The 20719-nt window shown below is 37.8% G+C and overlaps 1 protein-coding gene across 2 annotated transcripts in view; it reads left to right on the top strand.

The window, feature by feature from the left end:
- Nucleotides 1-19926, top strand: part of cntnap5a (contactin associated protein family member 5a) — a 138429-nt gene extending 118503 nt beyond the window's left edge. Inside the window, exons 14-24 of one of the 2 annotated variants that reach the window (XM_017470359.3) lie at nt 279-435; nt 563-690; nt 821-991; nt 2750-2968; nt 5431-5670; nt 8488-8715; nt 15971-16104; nt 16603-16687; nt 17268-17471; nt 17622-17696; nt 18229-19926. In XM_017470359.3, coding sequence (XP_017325848.1) covers nt 279-435; nt 563-690; nt 821-991; nt 2750-2968; nt 5431-5670; nt 8488-8715; nt 15971-16104; nt 16603-16687; nt 17268-17471; nt 17622-17696; nt 18229-18425 — 1838 coding nt within the window. In that variant the 3' untranslated portion in view covers nt 18426-19926. Of the gene's footprint in view, nt 1-278; nt 436-562; nt 691-820; nt 992-2749; nt 2969-5430; nt 5671-8487; nt 8716-15970; nt 16105-16602; nt 16688-17264; nt 17472-17621; nt 17697-18228 lie in introns of both variants that reach the window. The other variant, XM_017470358.3, reaches the window with a different exon arrangement.
- The last annotated feature ends 793 nt before the right edge of the window (nt 19927-20719 follow it).

Below are 20719 nucleotides of genomic sequence, written 5' to 3'. Positions count from 1 at the left end.
CAGCAGTAAAAACTTTCTTACACATGTCAATGAAATGCTACTGGTGATTTGAATAATAAAGTGAAAAAACAAACAGAAATAAGAATTATACATTGTTATAACCAATTGCAATAATCCCCTAAAATGTTTAACTGTTAAAATGCTTGAGTGAGTCAAATCATTTGACTCGGCTCACTAATAGGAGCCGATTCTTTTGGTTCCCAAACATATTCATTGGCATTTTTTGAGTGTGTTTTGTTAATGTGTATATGTGTAAATGTGTGTGTGTGTGTGCATAGATGGTGCTCCCTTATCGTGGTGGCTGGAGCGTGGTGGTGAGAGAAGGACATATTGGGGCGGTTTACTGCCTGGTGTTCAGCATTGCGCCTGCAGCCTGGAGGAGAACTGCATCGACATGAACTTCTTCTGCAATTGCGACGCTGACCGAGACTCATGGTAACCAAGCAAATGATAACATGTTAATTTTATTGTAACGATACATTTGCTTGTGTAGTCATTTAACAAACAACTAGACAAGGGCCTCCAAAAACATAGTTTAACCCAATACTGTCACTGCTCACAGGGAAAATGATACCGGGCTCCTGTCCTATAAAGACGACTTACCAGTGAGGGGAATAGTAATAGGAGACACAAACCGAGCAAGATCTGAGGCAGTCTTCAGTGTTGGACCCCTGCAATGCTCTGGTGACAGTAGGTGATCTTTTTTCCCCTTTTTTCAAACATAAGCCTTTGGATTAGACGTCGAATTTTCTGCACCTAATTAAATCCAGCTGTGACTCAAAGACACAAATCTTCTGAGAATCTCTATTCTTTCTGTCAGAGTCTCTTTGGAATGCAGCATCTTTTTACGATGAGGCTTCATACCTGCTCTTCCCTGCCTCACAAATGGAGCTCTCCTTCGAAATCTCCTTCTACTTCAAGACCGGCTCACCCTTGGGAGTCTTTGTTGAAAACGTGGGCACGCAAGACTTCATCAGAGTAGAGCTGAGCTGTGAGTGTCTCATCAGTCTGCCTTTTTAATCCGCTCGTTACATGTTGATCAGCAATGCATAATGCACTTAATCAAGCAGCTTTACAGTATAATACTTCTCAAGATGCATATATATAAGTTTGGATGGGGTTTAGCGCGTGTTTCTGTCTATAAGACACACGATTCAACTTGATAATCAGCCGAGGAAGTGATTTAGGTTTGATAAAGCAGAGAAAACACTAAATGCACAGTAAACACAGAGTGATACAGAGTGGAATGATATCAAGATAAACAGGAGTGTTATTTTATCAGCACTACAAATCCACTAATGCACTTTGGCGTGTCCCTTAATTTAGAGAGCCGTGTTATCAGTTTCGCCAGCACTTTGGTAGATATCATGGCCAGATCTACAATTTTATTAACATTTTATTCAAGGTTTGGATTTTAGAAAGTCAGTCAATATGCAATAAGAGACAATCTTTCTCTATAAAATCTGTCTACTAGTCTGTTTACAGTGCACGGCAGTTACTACAGTTATCCTGTCCAACATGACCTACTCTTCCGTATGTGTATTTTGGTTTCAATCCCAAAGTAGTCATGTAATTTTTAAAAATTAAATATAAACCCTACCAGTCAGCCCCCAGAAACACTGAGGGGGGAAAAAACAAAGGTAGAAATGCCAGCACTGTCAGCATGGTATGTGAATTGTGTTCCTCAACCTCATCTGTTGTGGTTATTATTATTATTATTATTATTATTATTATTATTATTATTATTATTATTATTACTGTTTACAGCTACTGTTATCAGATATGTGTGGGAATCATGGAGCTATTATTTTTGTTTGTACCTTCCCGCAATATTTTCTAATGAAAAGAAATTATGGTTTCTTTTGAAGGTTTAGTTGGCTGTATTTCCCAAAATATAAACCAAATAGTAGTCTAATTTAAACCACCTCGACCCTGATCAGGCAGATACTAAAGATGAATGAATGAGTGCAGCAACTCACGCGAGCTTCTCAACTTGAGCAACTTGTTGCATCTCACAGGATCCAAGGCACAAAGCACGTCTCTAGTCTTAACCACTTCTGGCAAGCTTTCTTAAAATAAGACAAGAAAATAATAGTGCACCTCCTATCTGTATTTATATATAGATATAAATATCTGTATTTGTGGTTGTTTAGAAAACATTATCAGTTCTATATAATCTAAATAATGTATTCATTTACACCCTGATTACTTGTGCTACACTCAGTGTTATTTGGACTTAGTGATGTCAAGTATTAGTAATTTCTCATAAATTGATTTTAGTCACATTTCCTATTTACACTACCACCTCATGTTCAGATTTGCAAGATCTTGCAGGTCTGCAAGATCCCAAGCATGTGATTTTTTTTCTGTTAAACACTGTTTATTTTACTAATAATGAAGATAAAGATGAATCTCCATCTATAGCCCAATTCAATACTTAAATATTTACAGTGCGCTCCACTAATATTAGCACCTTTGCTAAATATGAACAAAGAAAGTTGTAAAGATTTGTCTTCATTGTTTAACCTTTTGATCTTTTGTTACAAAAATCACAAAAATACTCTGCCCTCATGGATATCAAACAATTGCAAACACAACACAGAACAAAAGATCAAAAGGTTTAACAATAAAGACAATTTTTCAAAGCCTTCTTGGCTGTTATTTACCAAGGTTGCCAATATTAGTGGAGGGTACTGTATTGTGTTCTAAACGTGGGACCTTCTGTTTGAATCCACATTTTCTCCCTCAGCTTCTTCAGTTGCTACCTTCTCGTTCGATGGGGGCTACGGGCCGACTGTGTTAAATGTTAAATCTCCAGTGCCATTGAATGACCGGCAGTGGCACTGGGTCCGAGCTGAGAGGAATGTAAAGGAGGCATCGCTGCAGGTGGACCAGCTGCCTCTGCGCTTCCTGGAGCCTCCAGCACACACACACATACGCCTGCAACTCAACAACCAACTCTTCGTAGGTAAGCCGGCTGGAGACTTAAAAATGGCCCAGTGAGACAGAGAGAGGAGGTGTATTATTCAGGAGCTGGATGCTTTTACAGTGCATCTGGAAAGTATTCACAGCGCTTCACTTTTTCCACATTTTGTTATGTTACAGCCTTATTCCAAATTGGATTAAATTCATTATTGTCCTCAAAATTCTACAAACAATACCCCATAATGACAATGTGAAAGAAGTTTGTTTGAAATCTTTGCAAATGTATTAAAAATAAAAAAGAAAAAAGCACATGTGCATAAGTATTCACTGCCTTTGTCATGACACTCACAATTGAGCTCAGGTGCATCCTGTTTCCACTGATCATCCTTGAAATGTTTCTACAACTTGATTGGAGTCCACCTGTGGTAAATTCATTTGATTGAACATGATTTGGAAAGGCACACACCTGTCTATATAAGGTCCCACAGTTAACAATGCATGTCAGAGCACAAACCAAGCCATGAAGTCCAAGGAATTGTCTGTAGACTTCCGAGACAGGATTGTATCGAGGCAAAGATCTGGGGAAGGGTACAGAAACATTTCTGTGGCATTAAAGGTCCCAATGAGCACAGTGGATCATCCGTAAATGGAAGAAGTTTGGAACCACCAGGACTCTTCCTAGAGCTGGCCAAACTGAGCAATCTGGGGAGAAACTCTCTATGGAGAGAGGAGAACCTTCCAGAAGAACAACCATCTCTGCAGCACTCCACCAATCAGGCCTATATGGTAGAGTGGCCAGATGGAAACCACAGCCCGCCTGGAGTTTGCCAAAAGGCACCTGAAGGACTCTCAAACCATGAGAAACAAAATTCTCTGGTCTGATGAAACAAAGATTGAACTCTTTGGCCTGAATGGCAAGCGTCATGTCTGGAGGAAACCAGGCACCAGTCATCACCTGGCCAATACCATCCCTACAGTGAAGCATGATGGTGGCAGCATCATGCTGTGGGGATGTTTTTTAGCGGCAGGAACTGGGTTACCAGCCAGGATCGAGGGAAAGATGAATGCAGCAATTTACAGAGACATCCTTGATGAAAACCTGATCCAGAGTGTTCTGGACCTCAGACTGGGGCGAAGGTTCATCTTCCAACAGGACAACGACCCTAAGCACACAACCAAGATAACAAATGAGTGGCTACAGGACAACTCTGTGAATGTCCTTGAGTGGCCCAGTCAGAGATCTCTGGAGAGATCTGAAAATGGCTGTGCACCGACGCTCCCAATCCAACCTGATGGCGCTTGAGAGGTCCTGCAAAGAAGAATGGGAGAAACTGCCCAAAAATAGGTGTGCCAAGCTTGTAGCATCATACTCAAAAAGACTTGAGGCTGTAATTGGTGCCAAAGGTGCTTCAACAAAGTATTGAGGAAAGGCTGTGAATACTTATGTCCATGTCCTTTTTTTGTTTTTTATTTTTAATAAATTTGCAAATATTTCAAACAAACTTCTTTCACTTTGTCATTATGGGGTATTGTTTATAGAATTTTGAGGACAATAATGAATTTAATCCACTTTGGAATAAGGCCGTAACATAACAAAATGTGGAAAAAGTGAAGCGCTGTAATACTTTCCGGATGCACCGTATTGTTCAACAGGAAGCACTATTATTCATATAACATATTATATTTTTTGGCTTGGGCTTTATACACTTTTGTAAGACATTCCATTTATAATCAATTTCTAAAGCTATCTGAAGGTTAGCAGCTAGGTATCATTATTTTGGGATTTTTTTTATATATCTATAAAAACAAATATCAAATATATAAAAATGTTTTATATAGTATTAGAATACTACAATAACATTTGATTTAAAGTTGCTTACAGGATAAATTTCAATGAAGTCGATTGGAAAACAGGGCTTAAATCTTTGATCAAATCAAATGAAGGGACACATGTGCTAGCTGTTAAGATTCAAGATGGATTATCCAAATATACACTATGAGGCTTTTTTAATGATTAGATTTGAATCCCTGTGCCTGTTGTTTTTACTTCAGTCTGAAATATTGGTTATATTTTTAATTGCAGTTAAAAATAATACCCTAATAGCATCCTTCCCATATGGTATGCTTCCTAAATAGATAGATGGAAGGCTGCCATACACAAAGCATAATACACTGTTGATGACCTAACTCTGAACTATTTTTTATAAAGAAAAAGAGAAATGCCTGGTGTGATGCATTTAGTAACGCAATGTGGTTCTTCGTCTTCAGTCTACTGCACATTGTTTTGCATTCTCTCTGCTCTCACAGACCTGGTGGTCATGAAGGTCATGGGGGAAAAAAAAAATATAAATGTGCATGTCCACTACAGCATTGGAAATACTTAGATGTTTAAGGCTCTATGTGTCTATGAAGTCAACAAAATCACTTAAATGATCACCTGCAGATATCTGTATGAGTGAATTCATTGTTGTTCTCTGATTTACCAGGTTGTTTTCTTTGTTGTAGGAGGAACAGCCTCTAGGCAGAGAGGCTTTCTAGGCTGCATGCGAGCGCTTAATGTAAATGGCATGACCTTTGACCTGGACGAAAGGGCCAAGGCGACCCCAGGTGTGAGCTCGGGCTGTGCGGGTCACTGCAGCAGCTCTGTGGGCGTCTGCCACAACCGGGGCAGGTGTGTGGAGAAGAGCACCGGCTATGTGTGTGACTGCACACACTCCGCATATGGAGGGCCCTCCTGCAAGGAAGGTATAGCAACAATATTTATCAAATAGACAAGGAGCTATGCTCTGAGAAAGGAAAAGAAAAAATATTTAGGCACAAAGGCATTTTGCTGGGAGCTTATTAGGCTAAGACACATGCACACTTGCCCAATTATCTACTATTTAGTGTCAGTGAGTGGATTCACAGTTGTAAGAGCTTTCTCCTTAATGAACATTGCAGGAATAATCTGATGAAAAAATTCAGAGCTCCACTTTTACAAGATTGTAAACACTAAAATATGGTAATTAACGTATTCCCATTAATGAGCAACATTTGCCTCTACACTCACCTCTCAGATGTGATGAAATGACGGTGCAACATCACTCCGTCAGGTGTTCAGAGTCATTTACATAAGCAATTTGTGTAATATTTAATGTGTTGTGCTAGGATATAAATTCCACCATGAACTGCAGAACTGGCTCTCAAAAGGTTTTCTGATGCCATATCGGATTGCTTTGATGCTCCAAAAATGGTGGGAAAAGCTGAAGTCTGCTGAGTGAGAATTTTCCCCTGTGATGCTTGAAATTCAAAACAAAATCACTTTCTTTTCACATCGTTCAAGTCAATAAAAGCCTGGCCTCCCATCACGACAATGCAATTAGACGATATTGACTTGTCTTAACCTTGTTACACATCTGGAGTTGATAGTTCTTGTTCTTCGCGGCTGGACTTGTGTGGGTGGAACAGTCTTGCACTGGTTTTTAACAGAGCTTATTTCACTTATTATGAAATGGGCATGGAAAATAAAATATTCATAGATACCAGAAGTTGATGCAGATATGGACAGACTAAATGAAATAGTGATGAAATTCAAGTGGAAAAGGCATGCTTAAAAAAAGCATCCTTTCACCCTGGCCTTGCATGATGCTGCCAAGATCTGTATGCAAATCAAGCACTCCGAGAGCTGATCAAAGCCTGAGACTATAAGACGAGAAAGCAAAGCTCCTATTCTTTGGCTCGTCTTTGTGCAAGTCCATTACTCATCTTGGTTGCTATTATAATCATGCAGACTATTCTGTGCTTTGGAGGAAGAGGGAAGAAAAAAAATCAAGCCAGCCAAGATATTCTACATAAATATATGCCACTTCTGGTATATCCAGACTTCTGGTATATAACAGACTATGCATGGCATAATTTCTTCGTTAAATAAAAAGGACAGGGGTTCCATCAGAGAGAATACAGCTTGAGTGCTTTTCATATAAATACTCATCTTGATGTGTGCTGAAGAGCCGTCATGTTTCTGTCACTGCAGCCATAAGTAATCCAATGCTCATCCATTTCTGCCTGAGAATATGCTGTACAGTGTGAAATAGTAGATGCAATTTATAACTGACAGTTGTGTAAATAGATCACAGAATGTCAAAAATACCTATTTGAGGAGATCTGTACTGTTACTGAGATTTACAGTACAACGCAATGAGAAACCATTCTTTTTCTCTTCATTTTGTTGCATTATAGCTTCACTTTAAATGTGTATAAATTCTCATCTTCTCGTCGATATCCCCCCCCCCCCCCAAAAAAAAAAAAAAAAAAAAAAAAAACTCCACTATGTATAAGCATAAGCAAGTTCACATCTCATTTCCACGAATGCTCAAACCCTTTACTCAGTGCTTTGCTGATAAACAGACTTCTGGCACATCTGGATTTGTGGAGCTTCTCTCATTTCTCTTTGGAGAACCTCTCAAACTTGGATGAGGTGTGTTGCAGGACTGCTATTTTCAGGTCTCTCTAAAGAAATTCAATCAGGTTGAGATTCATGCCAGCCCTGTCTTGTGTTGTGTTTCAGATCATTGTGATGGTGGAAGGTGAACCTTCACACCAGTCTGAGGTCCTGAGGGCTCTTGAGCAGGTTTTCCTCAAGGATGGCTCTGTACTTTGATCCATCGATCTTTCTTCCCCTTTTTTTAAATTCTGACATGCCTTTCAGTCCTGCTACAAAAAAAAAAAAAAAAAAAAAAAAAAAAAAAAAAAAAAAAATCAGTGGTGCTTGGTTTTCCCCAGTTTTAATGCTTGGTATTCAGTCTACTGTGGCTGTATAATCTTGTTTCTCATGACCTTTAGGTGCTTTTTGGCAAATGCCAAGTGAGATATTAATGTACCTTTTACTCAGGAGTGGCTTCTATCTGGTCAATCTTGACACACAAAATTAGTGGAACGATGATGAGATGGTGTCCTTCTTTGGAAGCTTTGGATTTCTGTCATAGAGTTCTTGGTCAATGGTTCTTAGCCCTTTGATTGAGCTCCAGTTCTAACGGGGCTTTAAATGTCTTTCATTTAAAAAATTAAGGACGCCATGGTGTTCTGTGGGAGCTTACATCCTGCCGGAATGTTTTGCTAGCTTTCCTCAGATATGTATCTTAACACAATCCTGTCTGTAAGGTCTATGGTCAATGGCTATTTTTTTCTAATCCAAGTTTTGACAATGATAAATGAAAACAGGATGCACCTGAGTGCACCTAAATTTTAAGTGTGTCTTAAAACAATCCTGTGTTAAGACACACTTAACTTTACTCAAATTTCACAGAATAAAGGTTTTAAATACTTGTGTAAATGTGATATTTCTGTTTTTTCTCTCCCATAACTCACACACTTATTTGCACTCTGTCTGTGCTTCTCCAGCTAGTCTTTGCTTTAGGAGCTGTTTCTTGACAGTAAATGCAACTAAATGCCCAGGTTTTACAGCAAAAAAAAAAAAAAAAAAGGCCCACAAAGTGGACAAATTACACAGAAGCAAATTGCGATGTGGTTTTCTATTTTAATACAAACGTGTCTGCTAACAAATCTGCTTTTTCTCTTCCCCAGAGGTATCTGTGTCCTTTGATAGGGGTTCCTCAGTGACATACACATTCCAAGAGCCTTTCTCCGTCATGCAAAACAGGACGGCCCAGGTTTCCTCCTCATCCATATCTGCATATAGCAAGTCCAGAGACAACATGGCGCTTAGCTTTCTCACCACACAGAGTCCTGCTATGCTGCTCACCGTCAACACCTTCACCCAGCAGTATGTAGCTGTTATCCTCGCTCGCAATGGTAAGTGGGGAAAAAGTGTAGGCTCTACAATAGTAGCTGAGAATGAAATTATACAATTTTAATAAGCTCAACAATTTAGCACTGGCTTTGTCACAAAATAATTGTGTTATGTTGTGAGACCGGGGCAGTGAGAGATAACATGTCATCATCTGTAGTACGTCCACCTCAGAGTTGAAAACAATTAGCCCGTGAAAGATTTATAACTCTCATATTGATATTGTCTTTCGCTAATTAGACGGGTGCCATGAGGCCATCGACTTGTAGAGTCGGCTCTATAATCATGAGCTATTCAAAATGTCAGCTCAAGCAGCCTTGCGGTTAAAACAGTCTCTTTGTAAACGAGCACAGCCTCACAGCTGAACCCATTAAATGCGATTTATGTTGCATTCAAGTGCCCCGCTGAAGCTCAAATTTCCCATTTGCCTAAACGCCATGACAAGGTGACTGTTGATTTGTTTTGCTGGGGGAGAGCATTTCCATGCTTTTTCCTGGCATCAACTCTCCCTGCTGTTGCTGACATTCACGGCACATGGCAGTGATGTGTCTTGAAACATTGGTAACTTATGAAGACAAGGGCACATGTTTTTAAGCTATATTTGCAGTGCTTCCCCCAGGTCTGAAATATACTTGCAGTGGAAAAGGCTGACATTACTCTCCAATGGTCTACTACTTGTGACAAACAACAAATAATGTATGACTTAACACAATATCTTGTTTAATTGAATATTTATATTGATTTCACATAATATATCTCACAGATCCATTCAGCCCCTACTCTTCTATCCTTCTATCCACATGGGAAGAGTAAGACCAAGTAAAAAAAACTAACTCTTTAGCATTTACAAAGCTGGCACTGTTTTTCAGAGTACTTAATCTTTCTGGGTTTTTCAAAGAAGAGTCTCAATGCTTCTGCATATGGAAACACCTCTGGTGTTGGTCCAGTTATTGATATTCGAAGACTTGCAGCCAGGTGTTCCCCTTTCACACTGTTTCTCAGGTCAAATTTGACCTGAAAATCAGATGAAAAACAGGCACTTGGTTTTAAATTAACTAATGCAAAATACATTTAGTGCTAAAAGAAAGATAAAATTCCCTGTTCATGGTTGAAAAATCTATATCACAGTTAACACTGGAGACGGGTATGACCAGCCCTGCTGATGGAAAAAGGCAGAGGTTTGGATATATTTCTGCACATTCATTGCTTTCACTGGCTAGCAGCTGTATCATCTGAGCTTGCGTCTTGTCCTTCAGCGATTAGCCAAGGCAGGGCAAAAGAGCGTAACGTGTAATTGACACATTTACAGATGTCAAAACAAACAAGTCTAAATGTCAAGACAGACGAGACAAAATAATTCAGTTCATATTAATTCAGATAATTTACCAACCCTAAATGATCCCGATAGTACATGCTGCTTGTAAGAGGGCCACTCCTGCAGAACTCTGGCTTCCTGTCCTGGGATGAATTTCATTGTTAGGGTTCAAAAGTGAAAGGCTTGTCATTTCATCTGAAGTAAATGCCTTTGGACCAAGGACTCTGAGCACCCCTAACATTTCAATGTCCTGGAACCTGCACTCAAGATTGCTCATTGTTGACTGCAATTGTAATTTCATTTCAAATTAACTATAATTATTCAGGCCTATGCATTTATTGCCATTTCCCACTAAATGCTAACATTTGCTAAGTTACCTATGGTGCTGTGCATCTCTCTTCCTCATCCTCACACTGTATTTTCTTAAAGTATTTTTGAATGCTCATATATGCTGAGTAAATGCATGAAGAAATTTGTAGCTTAACCATAGTTAAATTTAGTAGTCTGTCGTTCTAACTGCCATAGCCCCAAAACAGCATAGTTGCTGCTTTCTTTCATAGAATTCAATGCTACGTAGCCCCGCACATGACTTGCAGAGAAACATACTGTGTATATCCTGGCCACAAATTAAGAACTCGTTCCGTCGTTTTATTACTTTGTTTCCTCGTTTTTGTAAATCCTGGCCACATTGTACTAATTCTTTTGCTCGTTTGACTTAAAACGTGGCCACGAATTACGAATTTGTAATGAATTAGTACAACATAGCCACAATTTACTAAAATGAGTGAACAAGTTATTAGTTCATTGCCACGATATTTATGTTATTTCCTGTATGTCATGTGCAGGTCTCCGTACTACCAACAATTACGTAGTAAGGAGAAAATAAGGAGTTGCTTTACTTGGTCTGTGGTTCTGACATAAAACAGAAAAACATCTCTCTGTGGTTTTCTGCGGTGCATGTGCGATTGTCAGGAGAGGAGACCATTCTCATGATAGCAGAGGCACGGAACAGGCATGGAAGGGGTAGATCGATGGGAGATTATCCACTAATTAGTCGATCGCATATGGTGTTGTTACCTTGGACGGATAAAAAAAAATAAAAATAAAAAAATGCTAAAATGGGTCGCCAAATATAATTGGATGGTCATTAATATACCTGGACGGGCCACCCAAGTAAAGTCTGTGTGTGGGAAGCACTGATTTGGAGGGTTCACATAACTAAGAGCCAGTTTATTCTCCTTGGATTTTTTTTTCCAGTGTTATATTCCCTGTGTTGCACAACAAATGCATCATTAGTCTTCACGATATGAAAAAGAGATAAGAGAGTGAGATATAAAATCAATAGGCCTACTGCAGCTAATAGCCTGAATCGTTGTATGAAGTTTGATGGATCTGCATATATATTTTCCTGAGAGAATCAAGAATCTGAGAAAATGACTGTAGTCAAAAGGGGAAAGATGGAAAAAGGAAGGATGGGCTCCAAACATGTCTCCAAGTCAGCAGAGCCTTCGATTTTTGAATTATAGTCGTATTAGATTCAAAATTTTAAGCAAAATTCAAAGGCAATCATATATTAGTGTACAAAAGCAAGGAATGGGAGAGGTACAGAAAGACTGACATTGAAGCCATAACATCCATCCATCAATTTTCTGTACCGCTTATCCTACACAGGGTCACGTTGGAGCCTGGAACCTACTCCAGGGATCTCAGGGCACAAGGAGGGGGACACCCTGGACAGGGTGTCAGCCCATCACAGGGCACATTCACACACATTCATACACTACGGACAATTTAGAGGTGCCAGTCAGCCTACAATGCATGTCTTTGGACTGTGGGAGGAAACCAAAGTACCCGGAGGAAACCCCAGGTACATGCAAACTCTGCGCATACAGGACAGAGGCAGGAATTGAATCCCCAACCCCGGAGGTGCAAGAACAAACGTCCTAGCTACTAATTGACCATGCCCCCCAGTCCATATCATATCATAATAAAAGTACAAAAAGCTCTACTGTTCATTTTTAAAAGCACCCACTTGCTTTGTAGAATTTCCCCCACATTCAATCTTAGGCTTATTCAGTTCATCAGAATTTTCCACACCGCCCATATATGCAGTTTGAGCAGCAGGGGTGCCAGACTGAAACAGCAAAGCAAAGACAAGTTCACTCTCACAAACTTCCAGGAAGTTCATTTGAAGCTAGAAGCCTAAAGATGAATATTAAATTCCGTGACTGTAGTGTAGTGGGAATTGTTTCAGCAAATTCCGAGTCTCAACAACAATAGGTTGAAGCTCTAGGGGTAAGTAAGAAGTTGGTTTTATCAGCATTATTGAGGCCGTATTACTGATTACAGAACTATCATCCCTTCCCTCAGATTTTGCTCAATTTTATCTCAAGACCTATATTTGCCACCTACATATCACTTCTGTTACCAAGAATGCTGCTGCCGTTAAAAAGTAAATTAAAAAAAAGTAAAAAAAGTAAATAAAACTTGTATAAAAAGTGCTGAGTCACAGAATATGAATTTCTTTTTCACCTAATGACCAATCAGGTCACAGCTCATGGAGCAAGCGAGAAAAGCAGGGTATGACACAGAGGACTAAGTGCAGGTGAAAAATTTGTTGTATTAGTGAGCAAATATAAGGAGATTATATGGTTTTACATTATATGGTGAATTGAATATATTTTGTTGCAATATAACTAAAAATAACAACTCGGCTATTTTTTGGGATATTCACCTATACACGATGTGACAGTTCTGCTTTAACTGTGGCTGCTTACAGGGAAGTTGCACAAGCAGCACCTAATTTTTTCATATCCGCACAAAAGGCACTCTGGCTAGCACTATTTCTGGAAAAATAAAATAGGTACCAAAATCCAAAGTGGCCTTCTAGACATACATATTTTTTAAAATTTATATCTTAATTTATGCTGTATCATCTAACGGTAGAATTTCCTAGCTGTAAGCTGTATTTCATGCATTACATAAAAAAACAACAAAAAAAAAAACAAAATGCTTACAGTACACTAGACTTTTAATGTTATTGTTATTTTGTTCCCAACAAAGCATATGAAACAATTTGTTTGCAAACACATACAGGGTTGATGAATGCCCTGTAGTTCCTCTCCAGTCAAACCATTATTGTGCTAAACCCAATCGCTTGCTCAATTCACGCCTTTGTAAATAGTGAAGGATAACGCAGAACATTATCATCCGTAATTCGCCATGTACCAGCGCAGTCCGTCAGCCTCTCAAATACATTGTAATGCACCATTTTTAAGGCTAAAAGCAAAACTCTAAATTGACCCTGATCCACTTGATCAGACAAAACCCTTTTTGTCTCTCACGTCATGCATGTGGGCGAGGTACTAATGTGCGTATTGACACATTCAGTATTGAGCAAAGAGCTAGAGGCAGAGATGAAATTAATATTTATAAATGTTTTAGAGTGACCACTAGGGCCAATCGACCCACATTTTTATAAAAAAAAAAAATATATATATATATATATATATATATATATATATATATATATATATATATATATATATATATATATATATATATATACACACACATATATATATATATATATATATATATATATATATATATATATATATATATATATATATATATATACACACACACACACACACACAGAGTGGTGCTTGAACGTTTGTGAACCCTTTAGAATTTTCTATGTTTCAGCCTAAATATGACCTAAAACCTTCAGATTTACACATAAGTCCTACGAATAGACAAAGAGAGAAATGAGACAAAAATATTATACGTGCTCATTAATTTATTGAGGAAAATAATCCAATATTACATATCTGTGTGTGGCAAAAGTATGTAAAACTCTAGGATTAGCGATTAATTTGAATTTGAAATTGGAGTCAAGTGTTTTCAATCAATGGGATGACAATCAGATGTGAGTGAGCGCCCTGTTTTATTTAAAGAACAGGGCTCTATCAGAGTCTGATCTTCACAACACATGTTTTTGGAAGTGTATCATGGCAAGAACAAAGAATATTTCTGAGGACCTCAAATAAAGAGTTCTTAATCTTCACCGGCTAGAAAATGTTATAAAAACCATCTCTAAAGAGTTTGGACTCCACCAATCCACAGTGAGACAGATTGTGTGCAAATGGAGGAAATTCAAAACCATTGTTACCCTCCCCAGGAGTGGTCGACCAACAAAGATCACTCCAAGAGCAAGATGTGTAATAGTCTGTGAGGTCGCAAAGGAACCCAGGGTAACTTCTAAGCAAATAAAGGCCTTTCTCACATATGCTAATGTTAATGTTCATGAGTCCACCATCAGAACACTGAACAACAATGGTGTGCATGACAGGGTTGCAAGGAGAAAGTCACTGCTCTCCAAAAACAACATTCCTACCATTCTGCAGTTTTCTGAAGATCACATTGACAAGCCAGAATGTTATTGGAAAAATGTTTGTGGACGGATGAGACCAAAATAGAACTTTTAAATGAGAAGCATTTTATGTTTGGAGAAAGGAAAACACTGCACTCCAGCATAAGAATCATATCCCATCTGTGAAACACGGTGGTGGTAGTATCATGGTTTGGGCCCGTTTTGCTGCATCTAGATGGCTTGCCATCATTGATGGAACAATTAATTCTGCATTATACCAGTGAATTCTAAAAGTAAATGTGAGGACATCTGTTCATGAACTGAATCTCAAGAGAAAGTGGGTCATGCAGCAAGACAATTACCGTAAGCACACAAGTTGTTCTACCAAATAATGGTTAAAAAACAATAAAGTTAATGTTTTGGAATGGCCAAGTCCTGACCTTAATCCAATAGAAATGTTGTGGAAGGATCTCAAGCAAGCAGTTCATGTGAGGAAACCCACTAACATCCCCGAGTTGAAACTGTTCTGTACTGAGGAATGTGCAAGACTGATCAACGACTGATCAAGACGGAGGATGGGTTCCCTTCTGAGTCGGGTTCCTCTCAAGGTTTCTTCCTCTTAAAACATTTTAGGGAGTTTTTCCTTGCCACCGTCGCCACTCAGTGGCTTGCTCAGTTGGGATAAATTCGCACCTTTAATATCTGTATACCATGTTGATATTTCTGTAAAGCTGCTTTGAGACAATGTCTATTGTAAAAAGCGCTATACAAATAAAATTGAATTGAATTGAATCAACAGTTACTGCAAACGTTTAGTTGCAGTTATTGATGCCACACCAGATACTGAATGCAAAGGTTCACATATTTTGCCACTCACAGATATGTAATATTGGATCATTTTCCTCAATAAGTAAATGACCAAGTGTAATATTTTTAATATCATTAAAGTGTAATATCATTTGTTTAATTGGGTTCTCTTTATTTGTTTTTAGGAATTGTGTGAAAATCTTCTGAAGTTTTAGGTGATATTTATGCAAATATATGCAGGGTTCACAAACTGTTAAGCACCAGTGTAATTTATAATATAGACAGATAGATAGATCATCACCTCACACTAAGCTGAGGTACAGAACTCCTTTGGATGTGTTATGATAATGACAAAAAACCCAAGTGACGTTAAAGTTTGTATTCTGTGAATTCAGCTTTAAGGTTTAGCTCTCAAAAAACATGTAATGGTTAATGGTGAATAATGGTTATAATGGTGTAACAAAAAAGTACATAATTTATCATTATTAAAGATGTATTATAACAGTTGCTGTAGGTATAGTTCAGCAAAAATAAACAAACAAATAAATAAAAAAAATAATAAAATATTCAATCCTTGTGAACATGGCTAACACATTATGAAAACAATAGGACTTGAAGCCCAGCATTGTGATCATAACTGTTAATATCCATTTGTAGGTTTCCAGTCGTTGTTATTTATGTGGCGCTAGTTCCTTGGGGAACAAACTATAATTTTTAAGCGAATTCCAGCTGCATGACATGTCTCATTTATTTCATGCTTTAGGGAGTCTGCAGATTTGGTATCAGCTTCATAAGGAGCGAAGGCCCAGTGTGTTCAGCCCTGTGCTCACTAGTCTGGCAGATGGGAAGCTTCATCGACTCCGACTTCACAGAGAAGGAAAAGATGTCTATGTGCAGGTTAGTAAACACTACAGCTTCATTGACCTGCACACATAATCTAGATCAAACTGAACACTGTAACAGTGTACAGTGGAGTTGACTCAGGTCAAGATTTACATGTAAGTAAGTTGTAAGTTGTTTTGGACCATTTTTGGTCTGCACATTATGTGAAGCAAATTTTCACCTTTGCTTCAGTGAATAATCTCACCTGGATCACTGTAGATTTCTACCTTTGAACCACTGTTTGTAATCATAAAGACTGTCTTGTGCTCATCCTAGCACTCTTATTCACAATCTGTTTATTGTATTCTTTTCAACACACTTAGCTCCATTTGTATTTACTCTTCTATAAATGTATACTGTAATGATAATATACTGTATTATAATCCCACTAACCGAGTGTCACCCAGTAGAGGATAGGTTCCATTTTGAATCCTCAAATTATGCATAAAAATTTATTTGAATTGAGTTCCTCAGAAATCCTGACTCACTGGTTTTTGTCTGCTTTTTTGGTAGGTTGATCAAGACAATAAAAAATATACCCTCTCACAGGACACTGACTTTAACTCGATGAGATCACTAACCCTAGGAAAAATTACAGGTAAGAGAGTGATGTACGGAAGGTATTCTAAATGATTCAGTAAAAGTTACTGGGTGCTTTACTATATATGTTTGATTCAGTGTATCTTTTCCTTTCTTATATTAAACATGACACAATAACTCAATGAATGCATCTTTTATTATTAAAAAAATAGAATTCTAAAATTTGTCCCACTGCTTATCACGTCTCTCCGCAAGCAGTTTTATATGCATGGAAATTTGCACTTTTGTCATTAAGCAAAGGCCAAATGGATTTTTAAGTACACCCTGCAATTTTTTTTACCCACATTAATCTTTTATTCAGAAACTCAAGACTTGTAATCGGGAGATTAAATATTAATTCATATGACAAAACAAGGTTACATTCCCAAGAGACTGCACTGGCTTGAAAACAGTGCTTTTGACTAAAAACAGGCATTAAATCATCAAAAGTCTTTGAAAATCCAACTTTAACATTGCCATCTTTCTATATTCTTAGCCGTGCCGTGAGTGTTTCTTTAATAGTCTTCAATAACCATTTGAAGTATAAGTGCTAGTAATAATTACCAGTTCCACTTTAATGATACCATTTTTCTTAGCAGGAACTGATGCACTAGACGAGGAAGTAGCGCAAGCAGGATCCAAAGGTTTCATCGGCTGCTTTTCATCTGTTCAGTACAATCACGTAGCTCCACTGAAGGCAGCACTGCTGAACCGTGGGAGCTCTTTGGTCAGCATACGAGGCCATTTGCTTGAGTCTAATTGTGGGGCGCTGGCAGATTTATCAACCTCTAAATCCCGTCTAGGTATTTTCTTTTTCTTTTTCTTTCAAGGAGCTACTGTTTTTAGGTGCCATTAAAACACAAAACTCCTTGATTAATACTATATATATGGTTTAGAAAAAGCAAGTTTGTAGATTATCTCTGATATAGGAATTTTTTGTCCTTATTCTGCAGACCATGGGGACGAGGTGGGTACAGATAACAAGCATAGTGAAGAAGACACCCAAAGAGATTCAGCGGTAATTGGAGGTGCGGTATATTGCCACAATCTGCTTTATTGCGCCATTTGTAAGAGTCACTGGAGTGTGTAATTAGCACAAGCATTCCTACAGGTTCTTTGTGTTCATCTTTTCTTTTAGTGCATTCTATTTCTGAAATGTGTAATGACTATATTGATTACGTTTTGTGTGTTGTGTGTACCGATAAAGGAATGTGGTAATATAATACCCCCCAGAAAGCAACATGAGAGAGTCTCAGGTGCTTTATTGTTGGTTTTTCACATAATATAGAGCTCGGTGTAGCAAAAGCTGGCAAATTAAAATGGACACAAAGACCTCATTTTTTATTTTTTCAGCATCATTTGTCAAATTATTGCTAATTGCTTTTTAGTCACTAACAGGATGGATTAAAAAAAAAAAAACTATTCTTTGATTAATCAAATGAACCTTAAGACCCAATTGGGACACAGTATAATATTCCTCTAGTGTCAAACCATATATAGGGCTTGAATTATGAACACACAATGATCACCTAATAAGCTTAACCTCTTTTCTGGCTGCAGGTGTGGTTACAGCTGTGGTGTTCGTAACGCTGTGTTTGCTGGCTGTGATGGCACGCTTTCTATACCAACACCGGCAGATCCAGAGGACCACCAGCATCCAAGAAAAGGAGCACAGGCGCAGCCTTGAAGCTGCCTACAGGGCAGAACTTCACCTGAACCAGTCTATAAGGGACAGTATGAAGGAGTACTACATCTGATGGACATTAAAAACCTTATAGCCACCGATTGTCCCTTCTCGAGTTTAGTCCTTCTGCACGCTTGTGGTGTGGACTTTACCTAGCACGAGTTGTGTGGACAAGATCCTTCACTAATGGAGCTTTGGAGAATGTAGGGATCTTTGGATCTAGGTAGGTAGTAGCTAGTAGATTCCCAACCTTTTGGTCCGGAGTAGCGGGTCTGGGTTGTGCTGTCTGGTGATGGTGTTATCAGGAAAGTCCCAGCATTTCTTGGACAATATTTCTCTGAGAAAACCCTAAAAAAGAAGCAGTATCTGGTTATTTTTGAGACTTTTGGACTTAAAGTGTAATGCTATTATCCACAACCTCAACACCCCCCTCCCCTTCCCCCACACGGCTGGAGATAAAGTTATAAAAGGCCTACTGCAACAGTATGGTCAGAAATCTTATTTATTCATTCTTCATTGCACTTCTTAATTTTTTTTCCTGAAAATTATTATTTGAGTGTGTCCATAAAGTCTGTAGTGTAGAGAAGGCTAAATATTATCCATAAATGTAGGCAGAAATCAAGAGTGTTTACAGATTTTCAGATTTGTGTAGAACAGTGTGTCAAACTTGGGTCCTGGAGGGACATCTAGAACTGGAGTCTGACAGTCTTGGTGTTGAAGTTTAAATGGAAAATAGGTCCAAAAAATTTTATCCATTATGTTGGTAAAATGTAAATTTTAATACAAGGTAATGTGAATCATGATGTCTTCATAAAACTATTATATTAAAAAAAAAATGTTGTCAATGTTATGGTGTGAAATGTCATGCCATCTTTCCAATGACTGAAACTCGACATGGCATTTTCTCTATATAGTCAAAGTCTAGTCATTTGGAAACCTTCTCGCACGTTATATTTAAGGTTGGTGTTCTTGCAGTAATTGAACGTATTGACAGCTAACAGTTGAACAATGCACTTTGACCACTTAATTCATTAAAACAAATTCAACAACTCAACATCTGAATACCAGCCTTTAAATAATTCCTCATCATCCTTTGTTTTAAATTGTATTACCATTATTATGTCTTCTTAAAACAGTGTTTCAGTCAGTTCAGACCTTTATCTAAATTTTTAGCTTTTATTTCAAACTGAATGCTTAAAGTGAAAATCAGAACACCTCTCAAAGTTAGTAGTTGAAACAATAGTACTTAAGTCAGATATTTAAACTTTTGATGCACAGAAGTAGGGTGCTGCCAAGCAGTGCTTTTACTGGTATGTTCTTCGGGCAGGTGAATGACGCTTACATTTATTCACTCTTCACAAATGATTCATCTATCACTTCATCGCTTTTATAGCTTTTATTATCATTTTTATGGTTTTCCTTTCCTTTTTTTCTTTTAAATGAAAGTGTCCTTTAATATGTTGCTCCCTCTATTTTCTATCTACCCAATATGGATTATTTTAGATGGCCTGTTTTGTATAATTGTACAGCTATGCTGTAAATAAATATATGTTTAATAAAAAAACAGATTTTTTTCCCAGCATTTTGCCAATTATGTTTATTGATGTCAGCAGTTCAGTAATTTATCTACAAAGAAGGAAGATTAATGCTGTTATAACTATTCTTATACCTTCAGTTGAATGAAGTCCAATGAAAACAATTTATCACCATCATGACAGCATCCCAATAAATAAATAAATAAAATAAAATAAAATATGCAAGAAGGAACTAAACTAATGTGGCCACAAGAATACAAGAAATAAAAAACGCTATGGAAAGGTATACACCATGAAACACATTGGACAGTCACACCAGTAAGCAGCATCAAAATCTTCCATTTACCTAAGCATGCAAATTTACCCTGATAATGCTTTACATAGATGCGTAGGAATTGTTACAGTCCATTACAAATATTTGACAAAATTATACATCAACCGAGGAACATTACACATGCAAATATGATATAATGAGTATCTGATCACAACCATTACTACAGAGATGGTCAGTTTGTGTTGTTTTTTTTTGTTTGTTTGTTTTTGTTTTCCCTAGTTCATTGTATCCTTCAATTGGTAGATATGTGGAGTTAGATGTTCGTGCTGCCCATCAAATGAACATTTCCAAAAATAATAGTGTTTAATATCCCGAGTGGGAGGGAAAAAGTGAATGGCATACTTCAAACAAAAAAGTAAATCTTTTTCATTAAGCCGTTTATTTAGATCCTGTAATGTCTCAGAGAAGTTCAATCCCCACACATTATTATACAGTTCACTGGGGCCTTGAAAACCACGAAGCCATGGTTTTTAATATGAGCTGTTTATTCTCATTATG

This window comes from Ictalurus punctatus, chromosome 6 (genome assembly GCF_001660625.3).
Source record: "Ictalurus punctatus breed USDA103 chromosome 6, Coco_2.0, whole genome shotgun sequence".
NCBI lineage: Eukaryota > Metazoa > Chordata > Actinopteri > Siluriformes > Ictaluridae > Ictalurus > Ictalurus punctatus.
The sequence above is the reverse complement of the archived record's forward strand: the minus strand, read 5'-3'. Positions and strand labels throughout refer to the sequence as shown.